We start from the raw sequence: 24,939 nt of genomic DNA on the forward strand, positions 1-24,939 counted from the left end.
GTGGGGGGATCAATATCTATAGTCTTTAGTGTGTATTTTTTGCCTTTCTTAGTTTCCATTATGGTGTTATAGCTGGCGTAGAGCAATCTTTCAAAATAAAATAGTCTGGAAAATGTGATATATTAAAATAATAAGCGGAGCTGGACACACACGCAACTTCACTCCATGCAGCCGGAAGCTGAAGTCGAGAAAATTGTTTCTAATCAGATTTTAGGTTTTATAAATGGAAATGACATCTTTGAGAAATTTCAGTCTGGTTTTAAAGCTCTACACAGCACTGAAACAGCTCTCCTCAAAGTCTCTAATGAGCTTCTTTTAGCCTCAGATAGAGCATCATTTTAATTCTTTTACATTTGAGTGCTGCATTTTATACCGTTGATCACAATATTTTAATTGATCCTCTTAAAACCTGGGTTGGCATCACAGACACTGCACTTGATTGGTTTTACTCTTGTCTTTTAGATCGAACCTTTGCGGTTACCACAGGTAATTATACTTCCTCCTCTGCCCCCGTCGCCTGTGGTGTACCACAAGGTTCTATTCTAGGTCCCATTTTCTTTTCTATTTATATGCTCCCCCTAGGACACGTTATAGCCGCCATAACGTGTCCTTCCACTGTTATGCAGACGACATACAGATTTACCTTCCGCTGAGACCATGGGACACTGGAAGCAAAAAACTTTCTACAGCTCAACAGTTCTAAATCTGAAATTATCTTAATCAACCCTCCTCACTCCACCGCCCATATTGAAGACAGTCTCGGTCCTCTCTCCTCTAACATCACCCCCTCTGCCAGAAACCTGGGTATTATACTTGATTCCAGTCTTAATTTTCATCTTCACATGAAAAAAGTCACCCAGTCCTGTTTCCTTCACCTCCGCACCATCAGTAAAATCCAACCTGTCGTCTCCCGGCCCGATTTAGAAAAAGTTATCAATGCTCTAATTTTCTCCAGACTCGACTACTGTAACTCCCTCCTCTCCGGTCCTCTCTCTCCTCCAACTTGTTGAAAACGCAGCAGCTCGGCTTCTCACTGGTTTTAGCAGAAGACAACATATGACCCTGTTTTAGCCTCACTGCACTGGCTCCCTGTATGTTTTAGAATTGATTTTAAGGTTTTACTGATTACTTTTAAAGCTTGTTTAGGTCTGGCACCTGGCTACATTACAGAGTTACTGACACCCTACGAGCCTCCACACAGCCTTAGATCCTCAGGCAGGTCCCTTTTAGCTGTACCAGGGTCGAAACTCAAGACCAAAGGTTACCGAGCTTTTTCTGTCCGAGCCCCTCGACTCTGGAATGACCTGCCTGAGGAAATAAGGCAGGCACCATCAGTTCATCTTTTAAGTCACTTCTTAAAACACACTTTTATCGACTTTTTTTTAACCCATTTATTTACGTATTTACTTTGTTTCTAACTTATTTATTATCAGACTCCTGTCTGTTGAAATGTACTCATGCATGTCTTTTCTTTTTTGATTTTATTACCTTATTTTGCTGTGTGCTGTTCAACACTTTGTAAACCTTGTTTTTTAAAAGTGCTATACAAATTATTGTTATTATATGGCAATTAACTCTGCACACATGATACATACAGCATTATGCATCGCAAAGAAAACTATCCTTGTGAACTGGAAAACCAAAAATAATCTGTGTATTCAGCAGTTTAGGAATCTCTTAGTTGGCCACATCAGTAGTGAGACAATGTCTGCCTCCTCAAAGAACTATTTAGCTGAATCTCATTCCCTCTGGTCCCCTGTGCTTAGTTCCATCACTTAGTGTAGGTGGAGGACTGTGACCTCGTCGTTTTGGGGGTTGGAAAATGCCCGGGAGTGACTGGTGGTTGCGGGTTCTTTGTGGTTTTCCCGTGGTGCAGGACCAGGCTGCTATGCGGTGGGGGTGGCTCTGGGTCCAGCCCTGTCGGGGGCCGTGGGGGCCAGCGGTTGGGGTCGCCTTGTGGCGGGGGGTGAGGCCACTGGTGGTGCCTGGGTCGGTGGGTGTTGGCCCTGCACCAGACTCTGGTGCCTTGGAGTGTGCAAGATCATAGGTGAGTAGGTGGGGTGGGGAGGGGTGACATGACCCTGTGGGGGGGCCTGGGTGGCCTTGGGGTGGTGCGCCGTGGATCTGGGCTCTCCTTCTATTCTCCTTCCGCTCCTCTACTGCCCTCTGGGTGTCTGGTGGGTGGGTGTCTTCTGGGGTCGGTGGCGGCTCGTTGGCTGCGGTCGCTGCGTGGCTTGGTCGTGGGGGAGCGGCTGCCTCTGGCCTGTCTTGCCCTGGGGGGCCTCCTGGGAAACGGGGTTGCCCAGTGCTGCTAGCAGCTCACCATCCGGAGGGAGGTAACCCCTCTTCTTTCCTGCTCTCTCTCTCTCTCACACACACACACACATGTAAGGATTTGGGAGGCGTGGAGCCTTGGGAGGTGGAGCGGAGGGGGCACACAACACACAAAAAACACTTGGGGGGGTGTGTCATGCAGTGCATGGTGGCTCCCAGCACATTGCGGTCACTGGCCCTCAATTTTATTTGCAAACAACACACACTACATACAGTACTACATCAGGAGCGGGGAGGAAGAGGGTAATGGGGACCTCTCACACCCCTGTTCCCCCTGGGTGTGGCCAGGGGTGGCGGAGGGAGGTGGTTAAAGACCTGCATGAAGACTATATAGGAAAGAACTGAAGAAGCTCCACCCCAAATGTCTGGGCCATAATAATCAGAGCGATGTCCGTTTATATCGTCCCATCAGCTAATATCCTAAATTTTCCAGGTGTGCTGATCCAGCCTCCTGGTTCAGGCCTCTGGAGGGACACCTGGCTGCAGCTGGAACACCTGAGCTGGATGCAGTTCACTCATCCAACAGGAGAACTGACCCCATGGTCACTTACAGACTTAATGTCCACGGCTCTCTGAGGGGCGGAGCTGGGGCTCAGAGCGCCGCCTTACAGGAAGCAGGAAATGGATCATGTGACTTTGTGATCAGAAACAAACTTTATTTGTTCCAAAAATAGAAACATTTCATCAGAAATATATTATAGATCAAAAACTCTACATACTCGCCATGTACTCACACTTTACTATAGAGTACTACGGAGTACTACAGCGTACTATGGAGGGAGGGTCACCCAGGATAAAAACACACAGGTACAAGGTTATTAGAGGAGGGGCCTCCTGTAGGGGGCGTGGCCTATTATCAGGTGACATCACTCATTAAATATTCACATTTCATGTCGACAGCTTGTTACCATGGTAACACTGCTTCAGCAGCTGCTGTTAATTTGGCCTTAGTCAGCTGACAGGAAGTGATGTCACAACTCATAAATCAAGGCCCTGCTGCATCAGGAAATCTTCGAGTGCGCTCAGTCGCTCCACCAGCATCACATCCAGGTCGCCGGCATCATCCAAGCTGTTGACATGGAGATGTCGTCGAGCCGCTGCCCGTTTCCTGGGCACCATGGTAACAGGAAGTCCAGTTCCTAAAGACAGAACAGCTGATAACGATGTGGAGTTTGTCCACCATGTTTGTAAAACCAGTTTTTTCCAGAATTAACATCACCTTGGCTCACCCTCTGACTACATTACCCAGCATACCTTGGGCTTTCTTCCTCTTCCTGGGCTGTGTGAAGTCAGGGAAGAGGAGGAGTCTACGTCTTTTCTGGTGGCCAATCAGGAGCAGCCCACCATCCTTCTCTCGTGGCTCCTCAAAGATGGTTTCCAGACTTCTGCAGGAACAAACAAAGCATGCTGGGAGATGGAGTTCTGAATGAAGCTGAGGTTCATGTGACCTGAGACCCACAGTGCAGGTTTGACTGGAAAGAGGAACCGGCCCATATGTGCCTGCTGGGGCCCGTCACCACCACGGATCCCTGGTAATCATGAGAGGACTGAAGACCTCAACATCTGGACCACATCTCAGTGTTAACGGCTGCTTCAACCGGTGGATGGACTACAAGCATGAAGCATGTAACATGGAGCATGTGGATCATGTAACATGTAACATGTAGTATGTAAGATGGAGCATGCGACACGTAACATGCACAATTGAGCATTTGGGCCATGTAGTGAGGGTCAGGGGTCTACCTGGTGGTGGTCGGGGTTTTATAGTTTTTGTTGGTGTAGATCTCCTCCAGACTGAACTCCTTCTTCTTCAACCTGATCAGGAAACACCACCATCATCATCATCAGAGAAGTAAAGTCACATCTGATCAGGTTTAAAATTTTAGCTGGATTAAGGAAACTCCGGTTTTGGGTGGGGAGCGTGGCTAGAATCTGGTTTCCATGGACAAAGAACCAGGCCCGAACCTCGTCCTAATATCTGCTCAACCTTGTCATGATGACACTTAATTATTTCTTGTCTCCTTTATGACAAACCCAGAATAAATTAAGATGATCTCCACAACTACCAGAGCTGTACCTATAATCCTGTTAGGAATCAGTACAGTAATCCTAGGAATGAGTAAAGTAATCCTAGGAATGAGTAAAGTAATCCTAGGAATTAGTAAAGTAATCCTATGAATGAGTACAGTAATCCTGATTTGACTGTCAGACAGGAAGTCCGCTTTTTCTGGCATCCCTCACCTTTTCACCTTGGGCAGTCCCATGGGCGTTAGCGGTGCCTCTCGGGGCGACGCCCGGCGTATTCTGATCTGTGACACTCGTTTACCGATCTGGAATCAACAAAACTAAAATGACTGCAGGTAAGTGGACAGAAATGTGAACAGCTGACAAAAATTCAGACGGAAAATTGAACCTCTTCATCAGAGCTGAGGAACTCAGAGCTTGCTGCCGATTGGCCAGCATGGAGCGGAGCAGACAGCCCATTGGCTGAGCAAGCTGTGAAGGGAAGGGCTCGTCTGCGAGTCAGATGCAAGCTCCGAGCGATGTGATTGGCTCGCTGCTTCTGCTGTCGCCGGGTTGAAAAGTAAGAACTGGAAAACATGATCATTAAAAAAATTCAGTTCAGTTCAGTTCTTTTAGAAAAACACACAAACACACACGTTTAACACGTGTTATATGTATGACATATGAGTGCGTGTTACACGTTAGGTGTGTTGTTACCTGGACATGGTCTTTCGTACGTAACTGTGAAGATGAAGGTGACAGTCAGTCTGTTGTCGTTTTTCTGAATATCTAAATGTTTTGGTTTAAGAAGCAGCTTCATGAATATTAATTAGGTTAATTTAAATACCTGTGATCACTGCTCAGGCTGGGCGGGGCCGTCCAGTCCTTCAGGGGCCGCAGGGGTCTCCAACATGCTCTGCCTCTCACCCACTCTAATATCGTCTCCATAGCAACAGATGACAGGTGCAACATAGGGGTGGGGTTAAAGGGGGGGTAGGGGGCAGAGCTGAGCCACAGACAGAAACGACTGTGATTGGTGGACAGGGAGATGGGCGGGGTCATGTTAGAAAAACACCACTGGCCAGAAGAGACAGTGAAGGCCTCAGATTGGTTGCAAGTACGACTACGCTGAGCTGACTGGAGGATGTGCAAGGCATGCTGGGACGGGGAGCTGAAAAACAGAAAAGAAGGATTTAAAAGGCGGAACGTCTGAGCGCCGCCGCGTGCTGGCGTGTGCGGTGAGACGTGTTGTTTCTCTCTGCACCGCGATGCTAGCCCTGTTAGCCTACATGGAAATGAATCTTCTCCACGCCGGAACAGTTAACAGCAGATGAGCGGTGGGTTCACGGCTGCTGAGGTACTAATTTACAAACTGAAAAGAGCTTCTTATTTCACTATTCATCCACCAGCTTGTAACTACTGGTAATGCTTCCTATCCCATCAGCATTCCTCCGTCAGTCACACTCACACACCGTTACCAACTCTTCAGTAAGGAAAGCAGCTATTGGCTGTCCTAAAAGTTGATAATGACGTCATCATCTAATCTGCATACTGGCCTGGCACATGTAGTTGGAATTAGGACCGACCGATACACAGTTTTTGAGGCTGATACAGATTCCGATAATTGGAAGAAAAAAAATCTGATTACCAATTAATTGGAGATTTTTTTTTTTTTAAATATACTGAATAAATTAACTTCATTTTTGGTTCATTAACACTTATTATTATTATTATTATTAACACTTACACCAACAAAAATCTGAATTACAGGCAGAACATTTTACTGTTTCACAATATTTTGTCCTTTAGTTTGTTTAACTTTCCAACAGAAGAATCTCCAAAAACATTCAACAAAGCTTTAAATAACTGGAAACTATAAAACCTTAAAGAAGTCCAAATATAAATGAATTATATAAATGAATGGTGAATGAATTAAATATATCTTGTTTTGTACTTCTTGCTGATGTAAATTAGAAGTAGGTTAAAGTACAGGTAGAAAAATAAATATAAGGTGTTTGCCTTATATAACCAACATGAGTGAAGTTAAACATTTGAGGCCTTCTGATGCCCTTCCATGTTAAATTACATTTTTTAACTCCAACATTTTCTTTGCCATGAAATATATCCTGGCATAAATCATATATGAACCAAAATAAAAACCAGATATGTTTTTCTCAAATGTCAGAAAGACGTCATCTTTGATAGCGTTGTGTTTTATATATAATGGTCACCATGTTCTGGCACTAACTGTAACACAGAGTCGCTGTTACAGCCGCTCACGCTAGTATTTTCTGACAAAGTAAAACTAAGACATGACATCATGACGGTGGTGAAGACAGACTGTAATGTTAATAAAGTTTTAGGTGCTGCAGTGAGTAAAGCTCCTCCCCTCTGCATCCACACCTCTCCTAAAATACGCCTCCACCTGCAGCTGACGGAGTGATGGACGCTCGTTCTGGACGCTCAGATATTTTATACACTTACGTTATTTCTGGCTACTTAGCTAATGCTACACTAGGTTGGGATAACAGTGATGTTATTGCTAACACAGACGGGTGTTATGACTGGCCGTTTTTTTAGGAATAATTTAACCACACCATATGTGTGAACTGCCGACATCAGCTGGTTCTTTGCATGCTCTTGATGTGCTACTACAAGTCAATGTTGCAATGCTCTAACATTTTACATGCACATCCTGTTCTGGTGCTTCACACTTCAAAATAAGAGTTCTGCTTACAGCAGTTAGCCAAAACATTACAACGGGGATCGCCTTAAGCTAAGTTAGCACAATTTTAGCAAAGCAGCGTAAATAAAAAGCTGACCGGTGTTGTAGAAAAATGGCCAAGAGTCTGGAATGAGTAACAGTGTATAAGGTTTATATACAGGAGAAGTATAAAATACAGGCAATACTTGCAAGTTTGAGAGCTATCTTGTCGACTCCAGAAGCCGACAAGAGGACTCTGCCTTGCTGCATTTTCAGAATCAGTTTTATTCAACCTGATCCAAGCTGAAGGCCAGTCTCTGAACTGATAAAACCAAGAAGGGAGACTAGAAAGCGCCGCTCTCTTACTGTCTCACCCAAACAGGCTGATAGTTTCTAAACAACTGTTCGTATCTAGCAGCTGCCCATCAGTCTCAAACTTTCCCCAAATCACGAGTCTGGAAGAAAAGTGGTCAGCCCGACCTCACACAAGGACACACCAGGAGAATAACAACTTCAATGTTCTATATAAGGAAAATACACATTATGAGATGTAATTGAGGATAATAAATGAATAAATGTATTATATAAATAAAAGAACGATTACACTTGTGGTCATGAAGATGAGGCGGTGGCCATCATGTGCTCTGAAAACAGCTGCTGCTGCCAGAGCACCAAGCCTCTTCTGGTTGCTTCTGGTTGGGGAGGGGTCTGCACAGCAGGCTGTCCTCATTAAGAATAAACTACCTTCATATACATCAGCCTACAAAATTGGAGATTCTGGTCCACCATCCGGCGGTTCAGGAGGGGAAAGCAGTGCTCCGTCAACACTGTGGGGATACAGTAGGGATGGGGGGCTGCTGACCTCGACTTGGGACGTTGTGAGGTGGTGGAGCGAATACTTCGAAGACCTTCTCAATCCCACCAACACGTCTTCCAATGAGGAAGCAGAGTCTGGGGTAGCTGGTGCTGGCTCTTTCATCTCTGGGGCTGAGGTCACTGAGGTGGTTAAAAAGTTCCTCAGTGGCAGGGCCCCGGGGATGGATGAGGTCCGCCCAGAGTTCCTTAAGGCTCTGGATGCTGTAGGGCTGTCTTGGCTGATACACCTCTGCAGCATCGCGTGGACATCAGGGACAGTTCTACTGGACGGGCAGACTGGGGTGGTGGTCCCCCTCTTCAAAAAGGGTGTGCTCCAACTACAGGGGGATCACACTCCTCAGCCTCCCTGGTAAGGTTTATTCAGGGGAATTGATTGCTCTCGACAATAGTGTCAATTTTATCAGCCATTTTTAAATTTAGTCTCAGTTTTAGTCCAGTTTCAATCGCGCTTGTTAGTTTTTATCACATTTAGTCAACCTCGTCCCGTTCTTATTTAGTCAAGTTTTAGTCGACTATAAGTCGAGCATTTTAGTCTTTATTTTAGTCCAAGAAAACATCATTTTATTTGTCTATTATTAGTCAACAAAAGCTGTCAACACTTTAGTTTTAGTCAGAACAACCATTTTAACTTTTTACTTTTCTGTCAGCAGATAATATTAAACATTGCTAGTAGTTAGCAGAACATTGTTATAAGTAGTTTAATAATGTTATAACAATCAATTTAAAACTCATAATTAAAGCATAACTATCCTATTTTAGGCAGAAATAGTTGCAGGCATTTTTATGTTTACATGCATTTATTTATATTAATATTGATGCCAATTTAAATCAAATGTCCTTGTGATGGTAACCCGAAGGCAAACAGAACACCAAATAAATTCACTGGGATGAAACTGGAGCCGTGGTTCCCAACCTTTTTAGCTTGGAACCCCGTTTTGATATCACAAAACTCTGGTGACCCCAGACATTCAAAACACAGTTTTACTTACTTTTATACCACATTTAGGCCATTTCATGTATGAATATGTAGGTTAAAGTAGCTTTGAATTAAGTGTGGTGTATTATTTTATCTAGATGATTTGTTTTAGTGAGTTTTAGTTTTTAGTTTGCATCCATGTACCTGTCCAGGTGTTTTGTGTTAACTATAGTTGCTTGCAGCTCCTAGATTAGCTCATACTTCTGTCTGCTTTATTTAAACTTGCAATCCAACTGAAAACATAGTTGCCCGACCAGAATAACATAAGTTAGCATAAATTCAACTTCACACACAATTCTAGCAACAAGTGGCTGCTATCGCTACATGCTACGAAGCTAGTAAGTTAGCTAGCGGTTTGCTGTCGGCTTAACGTTGTTGTTGGAACATTACAGCCGCTGGTTTAATGTAAGTTATAAACAACCAGCACCAAACGTTTTATTAACTTACCACCATGTCTTTGTGCTTTGTTGTGTCTTCCTGCTACCTTGTGCCCACATTCCTTCCCTTCCTTTGATCAAGCATGAGGTTTTTTAACCCTTCGCCATGAATCCACCTCCTGACTATCCCAGGTGTGTGTTTACCTGCCCGCTGCAGGTGCGAAAGGTGTGCGTGTGAGGAAGAGCCGAGGAGGAGGAGGAGACAGGATTTGACAAAGTCATATGATATAGTATAATTTTCATCTGGTCTTTGTTCGTGAACTAAGATGTCCATAGACTTTAGTCCAGTTTTTATTTAGTGAACTACATTTTCGTCTCTTTATTCGTCCACGAACATGCACTCTGATTTAGTCCCAGTTCTTGTTTATTAACAGAGTTTTACTCTCGTCTAGTCTAGTTTTCGTCCGGTGAGAAATGTGCATTGAAGCAAATATCTGCGTTTATTTTTCGTTAACAAAATGAACACAACTCGACTACCAGCCATTCTCTGTAGTGGAGGACCAAGGATTTCAGCGGTTGATAGAGCATCATCCTTTCAAGCCGGCGCTACTTTTCTGGTCCCTTCCTGCTCTGCATGAAGTGGTGGCCACCCATACAAATATATATATTGAGTTTGGACATCAGTCATATGAGTATGTTAAGCCTAACAGCACAGGATGGAAGAGTGGTGTTAGAAGCCTGGGCTGCATGGTTGATACTCTGCAGCTAGCAGTGCATGATGGAGTTTTAAGCCAGCGAAGCATCTCTGACTGTATGGCTACTGGAAGGAAAAAGTATACATCTCCTCCCCAAATGTAGAAGTTTACACATTTAAAGCATTTGAGCAGCAGACAAAGAAAATCCCTCCACAGATAAACCCAGAGCGAACAACACATGGCTCAATGATGAAAGATCGAGCGGAGATCTAGAGCAACATTTTCCCAGAGTCTAACAATTAGAGAACATTGCCACACACAATGATAAGAAGTCCCCACGTCCATATTACACTTTACACAGAGAGGCGAAATCTGGGGGTAAATTTTATTTAAAAATTCTGGAGTATGCTGCAGCCTATGTAATATTCTGTAATGACTTTCCCAGAGTCTGTTACAAGAAAACCACTTCTTAGCAGATGTAAAAGTTCTTGACCAGATTTCCGTACTAAGCTCAACTTCAAGGTCAGCCTCCCACCGACCCCTGGCCAGAGTTTAAAGACAGTAATTTCCCATAAAAAAGAAATCTTTTTCCCATAACCATCTCTTCATTAAATAGAATGAGAAGACTTTCAGTAGGACTCAGGATGGGTTGTCCCACTGAGAATTTAAGGGAGTTTACTAAATGTCTTATATGTAAGAACCCAAACAATTATTATTTGGTAAGGTATACTTAATTTGGATCTGATTATAAGACATGAGGCTACCCTTTTCAAACACATCACAAATAAATCTTGTACTTGTGGAATACCAATCTTCAAAAATACTAATACCAATACCACAGGGGAAAACTCCATTCCTAATTAAGGAAGCGTGCTAAGGAAGCCTCTTCTTCCTAAATGGGTGGGAATACTGTGCCAAGTTTTTAGTGTGGACATCAAAATAAAATTATTTCTAACACCCAGAGGAAGATCGGCTAACTCAATCGATAAAAAACTCAGAAGTAATAAAGGATTACAGCACCAAGAGTCTATAGTGTTTTTGTGATCCTGAGCGGCAACATTAACATAGGATATAATATTCTGGGTAATACATTAATTTTAATTAACTTATTCTACCCATCCCAGACAAAGGAAGTTCAGATCACTTATCAAGCTCATTCCTAATTGAGACTATAGTCGTTTTAAAATTCAACTTGTATTGCTCTGTTTTATCCGCAGACACTCTGATACCCAGGTAAGTGAAACCTGCAGCTGACCACTTGAATGGGAAGTTATCTTGAGCATCTCATCTCCCCCATCGCCAAGCGGCAAAGCTTCGGATTTATCAAAATTTATTTTATATCCCAAAAAGAAGCCAAACTGATTAATAATTGATATCAGTTTGGGAATAGATATAATTGGCTCCGTGATAAATAGTAAAACGTCATCCGCGTAAAGACAGATTTTATGTTCAATATCCAATAAGATTATCCCACGAATGCCAGGGTCAGTTCTTATAGCTTCTGCCAATGGTTCTAAGGCCAGTGCAAACAATAGGGGGGAAAGGGGGCACCCCTGGCGCATCCCTCTACCCAGAGGAAAAACCTCTGACACCGAACCATTTACCAATACCCTAGTAGCTGGAGCCCTATACAGTAGTTTGATCCAATTAATAAATTCAGATCCCATACCAAACCTACCCAGAACTTCAAACAGATTTCCACCAGGTTGAACGCTTTTTCAGCATCCAATGAGATTATAAGAGCCCTTACAATTAGTATTTTGAGAAAACTGAATTACATTTATAAGTCGACGAACATTAGAGTGGGAGTTTCTGCCCTTAACAAAGCCTGGCTGATCCAGCTTCACCAAGTCTGGAAGAACCTCCTCCAACCGCCAAGCCAAAATCTTTTGAAAGAATCTTACAATCCACCCCCAGTAAACTTATGGATCTATAGGATGTGCATAAATCTATTGGTTTATCTTTCTTCAATATCAAAGATATATGAGCAAGGTTCAAGGTGGGCGGTAATATTCCTTTCTCAAAAGATTCCACATACATGTTCAGTAAGGGGCTTGCAACCTGTTTAGCCATCTTCTTATAAAACTCCGGCCCGGACCCATCGGGTCCTGGAGCCTTTCCACTCTGTAGTGATTTAATTGCATCCATAACTTCCTGTGTGCTGATCGGTCTGCACATATGTAACCGAGGCCCCTCTGGCAATGTGGGAAGATTAATATTGTCAAAAAATGATTTCCTAACGTCCACAGAACCTTGACACTCTGAGGAATATAGTTCAAAGAAGAACTCCTTTAATACTTTCCTACTGAATGTAGTCTCAAAATGTGAATTACCTTTCTTAATTTTTAAAGAGGGTATAGCATAAAAACCGTCCCTCCCCTTTACCAGCCGGTTGTTGGTTACCAGATTCAAATAACCTATGTTTCGCATAAAATATTGCAGTTTCAGCTTTCTGGGTCAGTAGCTGATCTAATGCGGCTTTGGCTGCATCCAGTTTTTTAAGCACAGAAACAGATGATGGTCGGCTTCTCTTTCGGGCGGATCGCAACCAAGAGTCAGGGAAAACCCGCGGGGCAGATTATGCGTCTACCTGAATAAAGGTTGGTGCACAAACTGTATTCTGGTAAACAGCCACTGCTCCGAGGCGATGGAGCATATGGCTGTTAAATGCTGGCCACACTATCTGCCTCGAGAGTTTATAGCGGTGTTTGTTATGGCTGTTTACATCCCACCGGGTGCTAAGGCTAATGAAGCGTTAGAGGAACTTCATGACATCAGCTCGCTCCAACATAAACACCCAGAGGAGTTTTACGTGGTTGTGGGGGACTTTAACCATGTAAACCTGACGGACACTTTGCCTAAGTTTTACCTGCAGATCACCAAACCGACATGGGAGAATAACACGCTGGATCGTGTGCATACAACAAACGGGACGCATACAGAGCCGTCCCCCACGCCCACCTGGGCTTCTCAGACCACATTTCCATCATGTTGGTCCCTGCCTACCATCCTCCACTCAAACGTCACACATCAATACAGAGGACCATCACGGTGTGGTCCAGTGATGCTGTCCCCACATTGCAGGACTGCTTCCAGCGAATGAGCTGGCAGATCTTCAGGTAAGCAGCTGTCTGTGAAGGAGAGGTGGACCTGGAGGACTACACATCGGCTGTCCTCGGGTACATCAGTGAGTGCACAGAGGACGTCACCAGCACCAGGAGAATAACAGAACACTGGCTGAATGGGGAGGTCTGGTTTCTGCTGATAGCCAGGGATGCAGCATTCAGGTCTGGTAACAGACCAGCACTCAAAGCGGCCAGAAGACAGCTGATTGAGGGAGTTAGGAGAGCCAAGGCCGCATACATCCGGAGGATCCAGGAACACTTTATGTCCAATGATCCCAGGAGTATGTGGAGGGCATAAAGTGTATCACAGATTACAGCACCAGAGATGCACAGTGCCCCAGGAACTCCTCTCTACCTGACGCTCTCAACAACTTCTATGCCAGCTTTGATGATCCAAACACCCCCACCAGCACCAGATTCATCCCTCCACCAGGAGAGGAGCCCCGATAACATCCCCGGACGGGTTCTGAAGGGCTGTGTGGACCAGCTCACTGAGGTGCTGACTAGGGCTGCAATGATTAGTCGACGTTGTCGACAATAGTCGACAATAAAAATAGTCGACTATTGTAGGCAAAAAAAAAAAAAAAAACTACAGAGTGAGACATCGTCTTCTAATCCTATCTCTGCTGAGAGTTGCACAATGCACATGCGCAAAGATAGGGGAAAAAAATACAGAGTGAGACATCGTCTTCTTTTTTTATCTCTGCTGAGAGTTGCACATGCGCCATAAAGTCCGCCAGGGGAAAATATGGTGCCGGACCAGGGAGGAAAACAGCGGAGATCGTTAAAAGTCTGGGATAACTTTACGTTAAAATTAAAAAATAAATTAAATACACGTGAGATTTGTAAAGCGGACCTTGTGTACCACAGAAGTAGAAGTAGTTTAAAGAGGAGGCACGTCGGACTTAACAACCTCATGCAAGATTTCAAAGCTGAAAGTGAAATAAGATCCATTTATAATAATCATGAGATACATAATCCGATTGGTCGACTAGTCGTTTTAATAGTTGGTGACTAATCGACCATCAGAATAGTCATTAGTTGCAGCCCTAGTGCTGACGGACATATTTAATATCTCTCTCCTACAGGCGGTGGTCCTGACCTGTTTAAAGACCGCCACAATCATTCCCATCCCTAAATCATCCACAGTGACAGGCCTGAATGACTACCGGCCGGTGGCTCTCACCCCGATAGTCATGAAGTGCTTCGAGAGAGTGGTCTTGGCCCACATCAAGGGTTGCATCGGCATCACTGTGGACCCGCACCAGTATGCATACAGGAGAAACAGATCCACATAGGATGCCATTTCTTCTGGGGTCCACACAGCTTCACCCACTTAGAGAATAAAGACTCTCCGCCTCCACTCGGCGCTTAATACAATCATACTGCAGACCCTGGTACAGGAACTGACAACACTCATCCTGTGTAACTGGGTCCTGGACTTTCTAACAGACAGACCACAATCTGTGAAGATCCATGACGTCTCCTCCTCCTCCATCACCCTCAGCACCGGCTCCCCCCAGGACTGTGTGCTGAGCCCCCTCCTGTTCACCCTGCTCACATACGACTGCTCAGCGGTTCACCCGAGCCGTCTGATCGTGAAGTTAGTGGATGACACAGTTGTGGTGGGACGGATTGTCAGTAATGATGAGTCCGCCTACATGCAGGAGGTGGAACAAAACAACCTTAGCATCAGCATGAAGAAGACCAAGGACATGATTGTGGACTTCAGAAGGAGGCACCGTGGAAGAGGGAAGGCAGGAGGCTGTGCAGTAGTAAGAGCATGACCACCAGGCTGTGGAGCAGCTTCTTTCCAGAAGCTGTGAGATTGATGAATTCAGGAGGACCCCTGTAGCCCGCCTGCTACTCCCTTCCTCTTTCCTTCCATCCCTCCCTTCTCCCCTCGTCCCTTTCCGATGGACACCCACAGAAACACACATCATCATAACTATATTGATATTCGACTGGGAATAGCGCATGCTTATTTTATCCTGTTTTTATTTGTGTTATTTTGTTTTCAATGGTGTATTAGTCTATTTTTATATTTTTTTACTTTTATGTGTATTATCTGGGGGCCTGTATTGGGATCGGGGTAACTAATTTCATCCCACCCATGTCTACCTTGTGTGGAATGACAATAAAGAATCCTTGAAGAGCGTTTAAACTCAGCCTCCAGTTCTGCAATATCTCGTTTAAGTTCCACTGTGTAGCCAAATTACTTTACTTTACTTTACTTCTTTTTCGCTGATTTGAAGGAGATAATACAGCCCCTAAAAACGCCTTGCCCGTTTCCCATAAAATCAGTCCCTGGTAAATCATTAGTGGAAAGAAAAAACTTCCACTGGTCTTCCAAATACCTCAAAAATACCGGATCACCGAGAAGAGTTGGATTTAAACGCCAGTGTCTAGAAAAAGGATCAGTAAGGTGGAAAAATGCCAGTAGTACCCATGAGTGGTCTGAAAGGGCACACGTATTAACCAAACAACTCGAATTCTGCCAATGACAGATCTGGAAACAAATATAAATCAGTTCTAGAGAAAGAAAAATGGGGGCGAGAAAAACAAGTTAAATCTCCTTACCTCCTCTGCCCCAACCATCTTGGAAGGTGGCTGAGATTGTGGTGGATTATAATCGTTGTGAAGGGCCAGACCACCGACTAATACATGATTCGTGCACACGGAGGCACACGGAGGCAATCCTCACCCTTAACCTAGAATAAAATGTACCTTCACAAGTGTTTGGTGCATAAACTTCCTAATAGTATTCTTTCACCATGTAATAAGCCCATTACCAAAGTGAATCGTACATCTACGTCCTTCATCATTTCGTCCAGAGCGAATGGTGAATTTTGATGATTCACCTCTGCTTTTAGAGTTAAAAGAGGTCCCACCCAGTCTCGTTTAAGTTTTAAATGTTGAGTCTGTTAGGGGAGTTTCTTACAGTAGTGCAATCTGCACCTCGTCTTCTTTGAACAAAGGATGATATTTTACGCCTCTTAATGACATTAAATGTTAGAATATTTGTACATTAGACTTCCTGTTGATCACCGTGGTAACATTAGATAAACAACAGGAGATAAACTGTCACGATAAACAAAATAAATTAACGTCTTTACCAATTTCAACCTATCGTCTAGATCAAAAATAAAACCATCCCTAACTGGTAACAACAAAACCCTTACACACATAACAAACCACAAAAACCCACATATAACACACATATAACAAACCACAAAAAACCCACATATAACACACATATAACCCACATATAACACACATATAACCCACATATAACCCACATATAACACACATATAACCCACATATAACACACATATAACACACATATAACAAACCACAAAAAACCCACATATAACCCACATATAACACACATATAACCCACATATAACCCACATATAACACACATATAACCCACATATAACACACATATAACACACATATAACCCACATATAACACACATATAACACACATATAACACACATATAACCCACATATAACACACATATAACCCACATATAACACACATATAACCCACATATAACACACATATAACACACATATAACCCACATATAACACACATATAACACACATATAACACACATATAACACACATATAACCCACATATAACACACATATAACACACATATAACACACATATAACCCACATATAACACACATATAACCCACATATAACACACATATAACACACATATAACACACATATAACACACATATAACACACATATAACACACATATAACCCACATATAACCCACATATAACACACATATAACACACATATAACACACATATAACACACATATAACCCACATATAACCCACATATAACACACATATAACACACATATAACACACATATAACACACATATAACACACATATAACACACAGCCACCCAGCGGCTGGTATTACAAGACCAGGAGCAGCCATAAGACGCTTGCTCGTCGGGAAGAGAGGGAAAAATAGAAGAAAAAAGAACTCATGCCGAGGATGTATAATCCAACTACTGTTCTTCATAAACAATGAAATATGCACTGTGTTCTACAGAGAGCCACATGTTACTGCTCCATGTTACTCCACCAAACCTCAGTTTAGAGAATCGCATCGTAAGAAGGATACCCTTATTAAACCCCGCCCTTTCTCACGTTCCACGTAGGAAAACTCCTGGTGGATGAAAACTGCCGTCTGTGAAGCAAAGGTCTGGATTGGCCCCTGCTGCAGTCATGATCCCTTGTTCATCCCTGGAGTTATGGAGCTTGATAGTCTCTGGCCTGGTTGCCCCGTGTAGATGATCAGGTTTAATACGGGCTTCCCCCGTGGTTCTGTTCCCCAGGCCAAGCACAGCAGGCAGCCAGGATTCAAGCTCTGAGTAGGAAAAAAACAGGCAGCTTCGTGTCCGAATCGCCAAGAGAATGAGTCACTATGTAGTGAAGGAGGGGGAGTAGGAGGACGTTCGGACTCAACCATGTCATCCAAACTTCATCCTCCACGTTCGATAGCCTTTGTTCTGCCTCCGTGACACGTGTGGAAAGGCCTTCTAGTGAGGACGAGGTTTTCTCCAGCGTCTGAGAGTTCAGACAGTTTTTGATCCATTATCTTATTTTGTTGGTCACTTCACGAATGAGAGTGGAGGTATCCACCTGAGTGGTGGCTGAGCACCTGGTGCTGTTAGCATATCAATTTGGCTAACGTCAGAGGTCCCGGCGGCCGTCATCTGTCTTGTTTGTATTTTCATCTGTTTCCACATCATTTAATATTCCAGGAAAAGCGTATCTGATGCCGTTATACGTTACTAAAACATTCCCTTATTCAATCCACCAAATATATAGGCAGTAGTGTGCATTACTCTGTAAAAACATACTAGTGGAGAGACGTCCTCTAGCCAGCCATCTTCACCCAACCAAAGATGGTTATTTTGACACAGGCAGGAAGCAAGCAGCTGTAACTACGCTCCAGAAGGACGTGGACAGGGACAGAGCTGCAGAGACACCGTTCACAGAAGAACCGCCAGAGCAGAACAGGCGGCGAGGACGGACAGTCGCTGCTTGACATGCGTGATGAAACCCGATCATGCAGCAGCAGGCGGGCCGGACAAACCTCACAAGCCTGCAGGTGTAGTCTCATCAGACCCGGTCTTTATGTAATAACCAAGGATGGTTTCCTTTGGGAAATGACTTTTAACTATTTTATTGATGTAAATTCTATGGTTAGTAAAATAATGCTTATTAATGAAGTAAGGCTTCACTGCCCTCTTAAGGTTGACCTTTAACGTTGGTCATCTGCTCAGGTCAAAGTCCAACAAGGTGAAGGACTGGCCAGTAATGTCCAGATCGCTGGTCATTTACGTGATACTAGTGATATATCTGTGTACTTTGCTATCCGAGCCTCCCATCCCAGAAACGCGAGCCCACTGCAGTTGGAAAAGCAGCGTCTCGGTTTCCTGCCCCGGCCAAAGCGGCGTCTCGGTTTCCTGCCCCGGCCAAAGCGGCGTCTCGGTTTCCTGCCCCGGCCAAAGCGGCGTCTCGGTTTCCTGACCCGGCCAAAGCGGCGTCTCGGTTTCCTGCCCCGGCCAAAGCGGCGTCTCGGTTTCCTGACCCGGCCAAAGCGGCGTCTCGGTTTCCTGCCCCGGCCAAAGCGGCGTCTCGGCGTCTCGGTTTCCTGCCCCGGCCAAAGCGGCGTCTCGGCGTCTCGGTTTCCTGACCCGGCCAAAGCGGCGTCTCGGTTTCCTGCCCCGGCCAAAGAGGCGTCTCGGTTTCCTGACCCGGCCAAAGCGGCGTCTCGGTTTCCTGCCCCGGCCAAAGCGGCTTAGCTTTCGGCTGCATGGACAGTGGCCAGCGAGCGTCGGGGCGATGAAAAGAGAAACAGGCCCAGTGTGAGGAAGCAGAAATGCTTCTCTTTGTTAAAAACCTGCCTTTACTGAGGACGTAGTCCTACACTATAAAATAAGGTTTCAGGTGGAAACACCACTGTTTTTACACTGTGGCTGCTTTAGTTTAGGAAACATACTCTGTCTTTGTAATGTTATGTTGATTTAACGGTTTCATAGATGGGACTGACTTGCACTGATTTAAACTTACACAGTTGTTATGTTTGCGTAGTGGAAGCATCGTTTTAGTGTCGGGACGTTTATCTGCTAGTTACACTGCAGGCTGGAAAACGAGCACCGACAAGTTTAATATTTCACATTTAGCCTGTTTCACAGATTTGAGTTTAAATGGGAGACGACTTAAATTTAACGGGTTATGTAATAAATGTTTGATAAGTTAGCTTTGTCAAGATATTTTTTATTTATTATCCTTATTATGGTCCTCTCTTTATCTCTCTCTCTCTCTGTCTTGTCTCTCTCTCTCTCTCTCTGTCCAGTCTCTTTATCTCTCTCTCTCTCTGTCTAGTCTCTTTATCTCTCTCTCTCTCTCTCTGTCTTGTCTCTCTCTCTCTCTCTCTGTCCAGTCTCTTTATCTCTCTCTCTCTCTGTCTAGTCTCTTTATCTCTCTCTCTCTCTGTCTACTCTCTTTATCTCTCTCTCTCTCTCTGTCTGGTCTCTCTCTCTCTCTCTCTCTGTCTGTCTACTCTCTTTATCTCTCTCTCTCTCTCTGTCTGGTCTCTCTCTCTCTGTCTAGTCTCTTTATCTCTCTGTCTGGTCTCTCTCTCTCTCTCTCTCTCTCTGTCTACTCTCTTTATCTCTCTCTCTCTCTCTCTGTCTGGTCTCTCTCTCTCTCTCTGTCTGTCTAGTCTCTTTATCTCTCTGTGTGTCTGGTCTCTCCATCTCTCTGTCTCTCTGTCTACTCTCTTTATCTCTCTCTCTCTCTCTGTCTGGTCTCTCTCTCTCTCTCTGTCTGTCTAGTCTCTTTATCTCTCTGTGTGTCTGGTCTCTCCATCTCTCTGTCTAGTCTCTTTATCTCTCTCTCTCTCTCTCTGTCTGTCTAGTCTCTTTATCTCTCTCTCTCTCTCTCTGTCTGGTCTCTCTCTCTCTCTCTGTCTGTCTAGTCTCTTTATCTCTCTGTGTGTCTGGTCTCTTTATCTCTCTCTCTCTGTCTGTCTAGTCTCTTTATCTCTCTCTCTCTCTCTCTGTCTAGTCTCTTTATCTCTCTCTCTCTCTCTCTGTCTAGTCTCTTTATCTCTCTCTCTCTCTGTCTGTCTGTCTAGTCTCTTTATCTCTCTCTCTCTGTCTGTCTAGTCTCTTTATCTCTCTCTCTCTGTCTAGTCTCTTTATCTCTCTCTCTCTCTCTGTCTGTCTAGTCTCTTTATCTCTCTCTCTCTCTCTCTGTCTGTCTAGTCTCTTTATCTCTCTCTCTCTCTCTCTGTCTGTCTAGTCTCTTTATCTCTCTCTCTCTCTCTCTCTGTCTAGTCTCTTTATCTCTCTCTCTCTCTCTCTGTCTATCTAGTCTCTTTATCTCTCTCTCTCTCTGTCTAGTCTCTTTATCTCTCTCTCTCTCTCTGTCTGTCTAGTCTCTTTATCTCTCTCTCTCTCTCTCTGTCTGTCTAGTCTCTTTATCTCTCTCTCTCTCTCTATCTGTCTCTTTTCTATCTAGTGTCTGTTGCTTACCTGTAACCATTTTTCCTGACGATGGCAGTGACCGCATTCTCTGCTTGGCTGGCTCCTCTGTCGTCTCTTCTTCTGTGGTTAAAGCTATGCAGAGTAATCAGTGCCATTTCTTCTTCAGGTCCTCCTCTGAAGGAGACCACCATACGCCCTACAAACCTCCCATCTTCCTCTTCCTCTTTTTCCTTTTGTCCATTTTCTGAAAACTCTTTGTGGTTTTTCCTCCTCCTCTTCCTCCTGCTCACCTCCTCCTGCAGTCTGCTCCTCTTCCTCTGTTTCAGTTGGCTAAAACTGGAGGAAGACGGCAGCCCCTCACTTTCTGACAAAGATGAAGAGGAGAAGGTGCCGACAGGTGGAAGGGGGTCGGGTGTTACGGAGGATGAGGAGCTGGAGATGAAGGCTGGTGAACCTGAAGTAAAAGAAACAGGTCATAGGTCCTATGGGTTAGCGTCACTATGACGTCAGGGCCACTAAAACATCCGTGTTCCTTGCGCCGCAATGACACAGTGCGGCTATGATGTAGCAGTGCCATTACATAGCGCTGCTACATCATAGTGCTGCGACATCATAGCGCTGCGACATCATGGCACTGCGACATCATAGCGCTGCGACATCATGGCACTGCGACATCATGGCACTGCGACATCATGGCGCTGCTACATCATAGCGTCACTGATTGTGTGCCACTATGTCAGTGTTTACCACAGCAAAGCAAACTGGAATCGTTGGTGGAAACAGCTGATTTGATTGGACCGAGTTCCGTCTCTACAGGTGGAGACGTACACTCACCAAGACAACATGCTCCGCCTTCTCCTTCTCTCTGGACAACCTTTTTCTTGTTTCTTCTCTTCCTCCAGCTGCTTCTCTCCAAAGAGTCCAGACGACGACCGAAGGAGGCCAGAGCTCCTCGCAGGAGGCGTCGCACCTCCAACCGGTGAGCCAGGAGGAGGCGAGGAAGGAGGGAGGCACATGAACAGCAGGGGGGAGCAGGAGGAAGAGGAGGAACGGAAGGCAGAACAGAAGTAGGATGAGGAAGAGCAGGAGCAGGAGCAGGAGGAGGAGGAGAAAAGAAAGATGGAGGGAAACCTGTGGTAGAAAACCACGAGTCATTACTCTGTTTACATCAGATAAACAAACAAAAACAACCAAACAAACACCTCCATGGTGATCCTCATCAGCCAACTGGCGAACAGGAGGCGGAGCCACAGCCATCAGACCACCCCCTCTTTCTGCTTTCTCTGTCAGTGTTGATGGTCGAGTGAGCATCATGAAAACCACTGAAAAAACAGAGAGAGAAACAGAGAGAGACTATCAACCATCAGCTGCAGCAACAACAGCAAGCCAGAAGGTTCTGAAGACTAGCCGAGGCCAGAAGACGGGGGACTAGCCGAGGCCAGAAGACGGGGGACTAGCCGAGGCCAGAAGACGGGGGACTAGCCGAGGCCAGAAGACGGGGGACTAGCCGAGGCCAGAAGGTTCTGAAGACTAGCCGAGGCCAGAAGACGGGGGACTAGCCGAGGCCAGAAGACGGGGGACTAGCCGAGGCCAGAAGGTTCTGAAGACTAGCCGAGGCCAGAAGTAGTTATAGAAGTTATTAATCTCTAGGTATTAGTCACCAGTTAATAGTCTAGTTATTAGTCTCTAGTTATTAGTCACTAGTTATTAGTCACTATGGGGCGGCATGGCTCAGTGGGTAGAGTGGTCGTCCTGCAACCCAAGGGTTGCCAGTTCGAGCCCGGCCCGGAGAGCTCATGTCGAGGTGTCCCTGAGCAAGACACCGAACCCCTAATTGCCCCTGATGGGTCATGGTGAGCGCCTTGCATGGTAGCTTCCGCCATCAGTGTGTGTGAATGGGTGAATGTGACGTACATGTAAAGCGCTTTGGATAAAAGCGCTATATAAGTACAGACCATTTACCATTTACCATTCACTAGGTATTAGTCACTAGTTATTAGTCTCTAGTTACTACTCTAAATATTAGTCACTAGTTATTAGTCTATAGGTGTTAGTCACTAGTTACTAGTCTCTATTAGTCTCTAGTCATCAGTCTGTAGGTATAAGTCTCTAGTTATTAGTCTCTAGTCATTAGTCACTAGTTACTAGTCTCTAGTTATTGTCTCTAGTCACTAGATACTAGTCTCTAGTCATTAGTCTCTAGTCATTAGTCACTAGTTACTAGTCTCTAGTCATTAGTTATTAGTCTCTAGTTACCACTCTAAATATTAGTCACTAGTTATTGGTCTATAGGTGTTTGTCACTAGTTACTAGTCTCTATTAGTCTCTAGTCATTAGTCTGTAGGTATTAGTCACTAGTTCCTAGTCTAGTTATTACTCTCTAGGTATTAGTCACTAGTTATTGTTCTCTAGTTACTACTCTAAATATTAGTCACTAGTTATTAGTCTATAGGTGTTTGTCACTAGTTACTCATCTCTATTAGTCTCTAGTCTGGGGGGTCAATGACGGAAATTGGTCGAAGCTAGCTTGTGTTAGCAGCTTTGCTGTTTGTGGAGTGTTAAACCGGGACAATCCGGGACATTTAAAGCTTCTAATTACCTTTCTCGCGCCCCGTGGGTCTTCTGGTGTCCGTTAAGTCCCGGGACTCATTTCTGGCGGATTCCTGGAGGCAGAATGCCGTATTAGGCCTGATTTTCCACAGGAACGGGACCTTCTGCTGTGGCTGAAGACCGGTGTGAAGCTAACGGAAGTTACGCAAATAACTTCCGCTCTGATTTTCAATATAAAAGAGCGTGAACGGAAATAAAAGTAAAGTTCGACTGTTTCCAATTAAACAAATGAAAGAATAAAAACACATGCATGTAAAACTAAGGAGGCGGCCTCCAGAACTCTGTTTTCATCTCTATTCCTGCTGAAGTTGCTCTGGGAGCTTCATACTGATTAAACCTGATTTGGTTCTGGATCAAACTCTAACATTTTTTCACACTTTGGATTAAAACATGAGAAATGACAGAAGGTTCATTTTAAAATGAAATTATAAACTGACCATATATTAAAACCACAGAATTCCGTCTCTTCATCACGACAGCTTTGGCACACCTGCCTGAAATCGCCTCAGTGTGGAAGGTTTGATGAGCGCCAAATGTGCGTTCTGAGCGCGTTCTCGACCATTCTGAGCGCGCTCTGAGCGCGCGCTCAGAACGCCTTAACCTAGAAAACGTCTTAATTCATGGTGAAGCTTTACTGAATCGCTCCCATTGGCTGAGGACTCTGGGTGAAGCCATTTCATTGAAAATTGTGGGGTTGCAGCTGTAACACCATCATCTGCTGGCAGTGTCATCAGTTCATTATTATTAAATATTATTATTATTATTAGGGTCCGAGCCATACGAAGTATGGCGGGGCCCTATTGTAGTTGAAATGTTTATTATTCTTCTAAGCGCCAAAAAGCCCCATTTGACCCCCTAAACACCCATGAAAAGTTGTGAAACTTGGCACACACATCAAGCCCCCGGCAAATTTTGATATTCTAAGGTCCGCATACACTTCAATGCAAAATTGGCTCAACAGCGCCACCTAGACTCCGCAAAAATACCCCATTATATGGGGTCCCGGAACGTCTACTTCGACGTAGGAACACGAAACTCGGCACACACGTGTAACACCCCGACTCGAGCAAAAAAGTCAATCTAACACCTGTTGCCATGCCAACGGTACGCCCGCCATCTTGGCATGTTCGGCCATTTTTTTCCCATTTTTTCCACTTTACACACATCGTATTTGAACGAACTAGTCTGAGGGGATTCGTGCGACTGACTCCAAACTTGGTGGGAAGCTTCCTGACAAGTTGGGGACCAAACGCTCCTCAAATCTTTCTAATAGCAGAAAGCGTGTTACCGTGGCAACCAACGGAAAAACGCCTTCTCGCCATGAAACATGGTTTGCTCATATCTCCACAGAAATACGTGGGATCTGCACCAAAGTTCACAGGATTCATACCTGTCACATCCCAAGTCCAGCAAAGAAGTCAATTGAACACCTGTTGCCATGGCAACGGGGTGCCCGCCATCTTGGATTTCTCTGACATTTGAACGAACTAGTCTGAAGGGATTCGTGCGACTGACTTCAAACTTGGTGGGAAGCTTCCTGACAAGTTGGGGACCAACCGCTCCTCAAATCTTTCTAATAGGAAAAAGCGTGTAACCGTGGCAACCGACGGAAAAATGCCCTCGCCATGAAACACGGTTTGCTTATATGTCCATAGGAATACGTGGGATCTGCACCAAACTTGACAGGATTCATACTTGTG

General features: G+C 44.6%; 1 protein-coding gene across 4 annotated transcripts; it reads right to left on the minus strand.

Moving 5' to 3' along the window:
• Positions 1–2,971: 2,971 nt before the first annotated feature.
• On the minus strand, positions 2,972–23,400 carry wu:fi75a02. 4 transcript variants are annotated; one of them, XM_041970608.1, is made up of 11 exons: positions 23,229–23,400; positions 21,832–21,951; positions 21,464–21,760; positions 20,678–21,083; positions 5,186–5,509; positions 5,056–5,079; positions 4,748–4,925; positions 4,576–4,664; positions 4,078–4,149; positions 3,589–3,719; positions 2,972–3,488 (listed from the first exon to the last, which is right to left on the minus strand). In XM_041970608.1, exons 2-11 carry the CDS (start codon positions 21,941–21,943, stop codon positions 3,313–3,315), a joined length of 1,809 nt encoding a protein of 602 aa, XP_041826542.1. In that variant the 5' UTR covers positions 21,944–21,951; positions 23,229–23,400; the 3' UTR covers positions 2,972–3,312. The 4 variants fall into 4 exon arrangements, with proteins under 4 accessions (XP_041826542.1, XP_041826543.1, XP_041826544.1 ...); XM_041970609.1 differs by having other exon boundaries at positions 21,832–21,960; XM_041970610.1 differs by having other exon boundaries at positions 2,972–3,473; positions 23,229–23,399.
• Between the last annotated feature and the right edge of the window lie 1,539 nt (positions 23,401–24,939).

The sequence above is a fragment of the Melanotaenia boesemani genome, chromosome 19 (assembly GCF_017639745.1).
Source record: "Melanotaenia boesemani isolate fMelBoe1 chromosome 19, fMelBoe1.pri, whole genome shotgun sequence".
Classification (NCBI taxonomy): domain Eukaryota; kingdom Metazoa; phylum Chordata; class Actinopteri; order Atheriniformes; family Melanotaeniidae; genus Melanotaenia; species Melanotaenia boesemani.